Raw genomic sequence first — 8,148 nt, 5'->3', positions numbered from 1 at the left:
ATATATTGAAGAATCCGTTCCCGGTCATGCTGCACGACCGCCGACATCTCCTCTCACACTGACCCCAAAAGGGGTCTCTACCGAGCAGAACGGCACCGACCGCGTGCCCTGGTTACTTATGCCCCCCCCCCTCCAATCGCCACAAGCCGGTTGCCGTTAACAGCAAATAAATGAATATTTGAAGCAATACTTTAAAAATCTTCCCATCCGAACTTGTTCATTATGTTTACTGCGACTTAACGCGTGTATTTGCTTCATTTATAAATAGTTACTTGTTCACCAGAACTAAACCATTTCGATCGTACGCGCGCTAGCGTACTGTCTCCACTTATATAAAACGTCATCTACTCATTAACTACATAATTAGGTAAGAATAGTTATATTGTAGCCGAAGAAGAGGAAGTGCGAGCGTTGCGTGAAGAAAGAAGACGCTGGTGCGGGCGATCCTTTTCGGTGTTCTGGGGATCCCCGCCGTCGCGTTGGTTCCTGCTGCTGCCCTGCTGACCTGCGGTCGCTGATATCGTCCTGTTCATTGGCTAGGACGTGACATCTTGTGAATGAAAGTTTTCAAAAGTTTTCAGAGTGGCATGAGTTTATAAAAAGCTAGGAATGATGAACCTATCTCTCCCCTGGCATCACTCACTCTGAACAAGCTATGCACGCGTTCTAGTGGCTGGGTCACTATATGGACAAGACCTCCCGAAACCTAAGTTGGCCCTGACTTGAAATGTTACGAGTTAAATACTGTGGAATATGTTTAGGTACACTGTGTTCTAAACGCTTATGGCACATTGATGCTAGCGCCATTTGTCTCAAATTAAAAACTTTAGTATAATGTCTACTTAAAAACTATAGGGCGACAGATTTATCGCGCAATTTTATACCTTCCAGCGGCTCCTCGCACAGGAGCAAGAAAACTCACGAGCTAGAAACGGGCTTCGTAATTTTTTTTTTATAAGAACAAGCTTTTTTTCTCTGTTATTTGATCGCAAAACCAATAAATAGTGTTAACTAGCAGCATACATTCCGAGAGAGCAGCTGTTGAATAAAGATTGACCAAAAAACAGCTTGATCGATAACCGCAACTTCCTACATCAAGCGATAGAGCAAGCAACGCCATTTTTCCTTAGCATTACAATCTCTAATGGGGACAAAGAAAATGGCGGTCATCCTTCTCCAGGTATTCATCACTTCGGAACGAGACTAGGGCAAGCATCGCATGACACGCTTTTTGTACGAACGGTGAGAGTTTACAACTGAAACTTTTCGCCGCCGAGCAAAGCGTGAGGCAGCGGTGCATCAGCCTTAGCACTTCAAATGAAATCCTAGCAACTCACTGCTGTAAGGATACAGATTAACCAACAAGGGCAGGGGCGCCAAAAAACTGGTAGTGCAGTCTTCGGGAAATGCTCACCCTGGCTTTGACGCGGGACATGGCATTCTTAGTGGCTGCTCCAGTCGACTATCATCGTAGGATACAGCTGCTCGTAGTTCTCAGTTTCTGTCGGTGGCACGTGAGTTCTAACAGAGACCGTTGGCAACAGAACGTGGCCCGCGAGAAAGAAGACGATATGCGGCCGAAAGCTGATAAATATATTACATGTCAACGTATTGGGTTCATTCAGCCAAAAATCCGCTGCCTACCCTAGACCTGTGGTATGGCGTGAAAAAAAAAAAAAACAAATAGTGAGTACGTAATTCGTGTCATAAAAGAAATAATAAGCATGCAATTTCGTACCAGAACTATGACGCAACCGTTTTCTGTGTAACGTTAAGGGTGGTGCCATACCATTTCGCTTCACATTTTAGCATGCATCTGCTAGTCAAATTAGATGCTAGTTACAGATAGGGATTCAAACCGACGACAATATATGTAGCTCCAATTGTATGTCGTTAATTGTAAGCGTAGGTGTCCATCGAGAAGTAAGAAGGATACTGCACCTTCCTTTCCCTAAAAAGCAGCTTAAAAAGATTTGCGGATAGAGAGAAAAAAAAAAACTGGGGTTAAAGGCGCTTTGCGTGAACTGTTAAGTCGAAGCTTGAGCGTCTGATTAACATTAAAGCAACTTTTATGGTAAAACAAAAATTCGACACAATGTCATCCCTTTCAACGAAAAAAATATCCTACAGAGAGGGAGAGAAGAAACCTTTATTTAACCGGATAGTTATATAGAGCCGAGTTACATGTCCTACTAGATGTCCGGCAGATCAAGCCTGTTGGCGACCTCATAGGCGCGCTTGTGGATCCGGTCTTGTATGATTGCCCGGATCCGAGCTGCGCAGCAGGGTCTCCCAGTCATCTGGATGCAGGATTTCTCCTAATTCTGGAAGTGGGGGGTCCTCCTTGCATCCCCAGAGTATATGGTTGAGGGTAGCTCTCTCATCGCACAGTGTGCAGTCAGGAGAAAATTGTCTGGGAAAAATATGTGAGAGAACTACTGGGTTTGGAAAGGAGTTTGTTTGGAGTCTCCTCCAGGTAATTTCGGGTTCATTACTAAGCCGCTTGTGCGGGGGCGGAAACTTCCTTCGTTCAAGGCGGAAGTGGTGGGTTAAGTCGTGAAATGAAATTAGGTTATCCTTGGCTGTCCCCAGAGCGGAGGTGGTCACCGCCCGGCCGACTAAACCTCGGGCTGTCTGGTGAGCCGCCTCGTTACCAGGATTGCCAGAATGTGCCGGTAACCAAATTAATTCAATCTTCTTTAAATATTCTTAATAAAATATCCTACAAAACTTTTTTAATAATATTTTAGTGGAGTTGCTTACAGTGTAAAATTATTATTTGGCCAGAATGGTCAACTCACTATTTCAAAACTGTGCAGTCCTGATGAGATGGTTTGTCAAACAGAAACAGGGACATTTGAGGTGCTCTGAATTCTTCGCCTTCCCTGCAGTATAACGGCAGACCAGCCGCCGGCTATGCTTAATGAGCATTGAACCAACAGTATACAAGAACAAAGAACCAACGACACAATACCAACCAGATTAAAAAAAAAAAGAGAATTATGTGGTACAGAGTGTTGATAAGATTCGAACGTCTTGCGCTCTTCGCTATGTTCTGGCGTGATGCACGTTTCAACGCACTGTATCTTGAAATTGACATTTTCACTGTCACTGCTTTCTGCACGAATGATTTGCAAAACTATGGAACGCACAAATGCTCTTTGCAAATTTCTGAAATTCAAAACATCAAATTAATAAAAAAAACGGAAACAAATACGTGATACTCGCCCTGCACATGCTCTTTCGTAAGAGGTATATATCAGGAAGACGATAAAGCAGAAGCGCAGAATTGATTTCAAGGGTCAACAACAGCTTGACACCGGTGAGCGCTGCTAGCGTGACTATTCTCTAAGAAATTGAACGACCGTTTTGACTTACCTATACTTAATTTCCATAAAGAGGAACTTAAACAGGCTTAGTCTTCCTTCTTGTACAAGCAATAGCACTAGTCCCTTTCTCCCTTTCAATCCTGCGTCGCTCTTATGGTATGTGCTGCAAAAAAAATAAAAAAAGTTGCAGTGAACAATACTGTGACACGTTGGCAAAAGGATGCGGTGGTGTTGTGGGTCAACTAGCCCACTGTGAGGGCTTAAGTACTACAGACAAAGATTCATGGTCTGTGATGTGCTATAGCGATTGCTGCTAGCCAGCAGCATGTCGACATGTTTACAGAAATTAACATGTGACTGGACTGAGACAAAAATCTGAAGAATTGTTAATTCACTGCGACACCATCGAGCTTCGGAATCAGTTGTTAACGTGGTCGTTTTATGTAAGGGGGTCATGACGGTGATATATGCGAAGCGGGGCCTTAGTTATGTGCGAAACATTTAATTGAACCAGCGGCCATGGTATCCATTGCACGTATAAATGCGAACGAGGAAAATGGGTCATGTGAACTTGCCACGCAATGACGTCATCATATCACGTCGAGTGCTACCAGCACGTATCGAGAAAGAGGGGCAGAAGCTGACATTTTAATAGGCTAAAGAACCCCAGCTGGACCTAGCCAAGAGAGTGGCAAAGAGCACCTCCTCGAGGACTCAAGGAGTCTTGCAAAGGATATCTTCTCTGCTCACGGATTCGGGCTCGTAGATCGATGGCCGGCTTCTATGTATCACTTTCGCCCATCCCACTGAACTCCTTTGCTGGCAGTTGACGCGCTAGAAGCTGGCGTGTTTTACGCGATAGCGTACTGGGGATCTCGTTCTGCTGAAAACCCGACGTCGGCGTTGCCATCGTCCTGCGATGGTCGGGAAAAATTAAAGTTAACGAATTGGGGAAAGGTTCAAATGAAGCGAAAATTGGTGAGGAGATCCATCTAATATGGGTATTTCAGAAAGCGAAAGTAACTCAAAAAATAAATTTGTCGCCATTGAGCTTGAACCCATGCCGTCTGCATGCCAAGTGGGCTCGCAACGAATAGGCCACAAGAGGTTTTTTTTTTTTTTTCTTTATTGCCTAAATCGGCCAGTATTTATTTTTTCGTGACATAGGCCACAAAGGGTCGTCGGTACAAAGCGTGTCAGAGGGGCACTTGGGGAACGCGTCTTTGGTGCGCATTACTTACTAATGGTGCTTATTACTTACTTCAACAAAAAAAAACATTTAATTAGCGGAATAAAAATGTGGTGTTAAAGGCGCTGTCGCGTCCACTCCTACAGCAAAGCTTAAGGGTCCTCCTGTTTTGTTTTCTTTCTTTTTTTTAATGGCGAATCCTTATAGGCGCCATGGGCAAAAAAAATGACTTCCAGCGTTGTCCACGGAACAAGGTATCAAAACTCGAAAGACGTCATCAAGCTGCCGCATGAGTTCCGTAGTGCCCAGATGCCAAGCGGCAACACATTTCACAATGATGAGTGAGGGCGTCGCGCCTGGTGTCACGGGAGTGGGGGTCGGGAGTTTAGCGTGAGAGATCACATGAAGACGGGGAAGTGGCGACAACGGTCACGTGACGTCGATGCGCCGATGGAAGCAGTTAGCGCAGGAGCTTGCGGCCGCTCGCGGGTTAGTATCTGTGACTGTGTGTGCTTTGGTGCAAAAAAAAAAAAAAAGACAAGCTAGTAACTTATGCTATAGCCATCGCATACGTGGAACCTCATCGCTGTACACATGAAGATGGCATGGTGTTGCCTGATGGACAGCAACAATGGAGAAACACAACACAGTACAATAGGAGCAGAAACATCTTACACTTGCATTGTTCTAACGCATACCACTTGGCCACATCATGCTTTCGCATTTCCACACGCAAGCAGCCATGTCTTCCAAATTTTCTCCGTCTATTTGTTTCTTCCTTCTTGATTCCCCTATACCCCATTTCTCATTTGTTTTGGTTTCAGCTTGACCAACCTAGGCAGTTGTAATCCGAGCAGCACGGTTTTCCAATTTTTTTTTTCAGTCATTTTCTTTTGTCTTTTTCTGAAGTGCATGGAAGCACATGGTTGTTTTCATGTGCTCCCGTCACTCCATGATGTCTACGGCGTTGACCTTTCCTTTTATGCTATTACCAAGAAGAGCCCCCACTGGCATTTTCGGGAGTTGGTTACTGTCGAGTTGCGGGAAAGACGACATTCACTTGAGTTTTTGCCTGCAGCAATCTCACGTGACTGCAGCAATGCGAGTGAAAACACTTCGACAAGACGGTGCCCTCTGCGGGACGATGACGCTCCTTTTCTGCGTTATTTCTTGGACTTCTAACCCTGTTCAGACAACTGAAGTCCATGCTCAGTAAGTGGACACTTTCGTACACGTAACAGTTACAGGTATATCGCAAATTTATTTATTTATTTATTTATTTATTTATTTATTTATTTATTTATTTATTTATTTATTTATTTATTTATTTATTTATTTATTTATTTATTTATTTATTTATTTCAATACCCTAGGGCCCAAAGACGTTATAGAAGGGGCGGATACAATGCAAAAAAAAAAGGAGAAACATGTACAAAAGCATAAAATGCAAATTTGTTAACAATAACAGTGGTGCAATTACAAAAGGTAATCAATAAGCGCAGATCTGAAGATGGTGCGTCCGCAATTGAGGCAGTGGGGTGGGGAAAGTGGTTCCACATTGTGCAGGTTTTTATTAAAACTGAGCTGGAAAGAACGTTAAGGTACGGCGACCTTGAGCCGGTGATCAATGCGAGATGATACGTATGAGGGCTGAAGAAAAGAAAAGGTTAGCTTATTTAGCGACGGACAATGGAAGAAAATGTTATGAAACAGAGACAGATCAGAAATTTTTCTAAAGGAAAGTAAATCTGGAAATCAAACATTTTATTTCATTAAGGAGACGCTAGCTGTACATAACAGCTGTAGCTGATGAAACGAGCGGAACTGTATTGCACAGATTCAATGAAGTTAATTGACGTTTGTTGAGCTGGATCCCATATTCCCGATTCATATTCACGTTTAGCCTTCCTATAGAGTTAGATATAAAATCAATTTGAGGTGCAAAAGTGGTTGAGCGAATATGCGGTGCAAGTAGCCGAGAGTGTGGTTAGCACTGGCAAAAATGAAATCAATATGCATACATTCCAACAGAAGTTATTGGCTCCAATTGATCCCTGCTGTAGTAACTGCAGATGCTTTAAGCATGCCAGGCAAGAACAGATGTCTGAAGATGCAATGGAAGTGTACAACTCTGCCAACCGGTTGCGCAGGGCAGACGATGATCAACGCCAACCGCGCCTCAGTTCTCGCTCGGAATCATCGTCATCCTCGTCAAACATTGTGGCCGAAGGCGAGCAGCCTGGCGCACCGAGAGTGATAGTGACGACGACTTCGTCGATGTTGTCGGCGAGCTCTGCGAGCTCCACTCCGGACGGAGGCATCACGGCTACGACAAGAAGCATGATGGGTACGACCACGTCGGTGACCGCGCAGACAGGCTCGGCGAGGATGGCCGCGGCTTCGACGACCGTCGCCTCGACGACGTCTACAACCACGGCCTCGGCTCTTCCACCGAAAAGACGCGAGGGAAAGTCGACGTCCTCGTCAACTGTCACCACCACGACAACAACGACTACGACGAGCATGTTAACTTCGACCTCTGTCAGCTCCTACGATGAGCGGTCATCCATTGGGCATGACGGTAATCCTAGTGTCAGTGGCAAGAAGAGATTCCAGAGAGTCGGCGCAGCTCAAGGCGGCCAGCACGCCCTGGAACATTCTCAGTCCGCTCTTCCTGGGCGCATGAAAACTCGGAATTTAGGGCAAGACTACGACTGTGACACTAAGGGCTACTGCTTGGCTGTCTAGTCAAACTGGATGGATTGCTGGTGGAAAAGTCTTTTCTAGAACGTGGCAGACCACGTTAATTTTGTTTTCGGCTCAGGAGTATTTTTACGTGGCCGCTCCCGGAAATAAAAATGGAGTTTACTCGCTACAGCTGTGTGCACGTAAAGTCAGATCAATTTCGTTTGAATGTGCATGAACTATATATATATATATATATATATGTGAAGGAAAGAAGCCAACAGTTTAATTATCTTTCCCCTAACATTACATTACATTAACACTACATTACTAATTTCTGTGATTATCCAAGTAAACAATTCAAAACAAAAAAAAAAGACAAAGTACCATCCCCAACGCTTTCCTTGGCCTCGCCGACTGTTGGCTTCATTCCTTCATGTATTATAACGAGCACCCTCATTTTCCCCTTAATTGATCTGCTTGTAGCTTACAGGGGTTTCGGTTATGGCAGTCTTGAAGCCATAGGTAGCGTAAGAGGGTTCTAGCACAGCTTTCGCCCTCGCTCTTGATCACGTTCTACGTGACGCTGGCGGTAACAAAGGACGTTCTACGTCCGCCGCTATGGTTGAGGGTGGCGCTGGTGAACACTCTCAAGGTTCGTATACAGACAACATAAATACCCAAGCAAGTAGCAGGGGGGACAGCAGCCGATGTAGCTCAGTTGGAAGAGCACCGGACGCGTTATTCGGAGGTCGTGGGTTCGGTTCCCACCATCGGCACGTTGTTTTTTCTTCTACTTTGTGTTTAATTATCTTTCCCCTAGACAATACATTACTAATTTCTGTGATTATCCAAGTAAACAATTCAAAACAAAAAAAGACATAAAGTACCATCCCCAACGCTTTCCTTGGCCTCGCCGACTGTTGGCTTCTTTCCTTCATGTAT

At 44.6% G+C, this 8,148-nt stretch overlaps 1 protein-coding gene across 1 annotated transcript; it reads left to right on the top strand.

The window, feature by feature from the left end:
• Nucleotides 1-5,602: 5,602 nt before the first annotated feature.
• LOC146198323 (uncharacterized) lies at nucleotides 5,603-7,388 on the top strand. Its single transcript, XM_084592583.1, has 2 exons — nucleotides 5,603-5,730; nucleotides 6,669-7,388. Exons 1-2 carry the CDS (start codon nucleotides 5,618-5,620, stop codon nucleotides 7,264-7,266), a joined length of 711 nt encoding a protein of 236 aa, XP_084448709.1. The 5' UTR covers nucleotides 5,603-5,617; the 3' UTR covers nucleotides 7,267-7,388.
• The last annotated feature ends 760 nt before the right edge of the window (nucleotides 7,389-8,148 follow it).

Source organism: Amblyomma maculatum, chromosome 2, assembly GCF_055883805.1.
Source record: "Amblyomma maculatum isolate TAMU_Amacu chromosome 2, ASM5588380v1, whole genome shotgun sequence".
In the NCBI taxonomy this organism is placed as follows: Eukaryota; Metazoa; Arthropoda; class Arachnida; order Ixodida; family Ixodidae; genus Amblyomma; species Amblyomma maculatum.
This window is presented reverse-complemented; position numbering and strand designations above follow the sequence as displayed.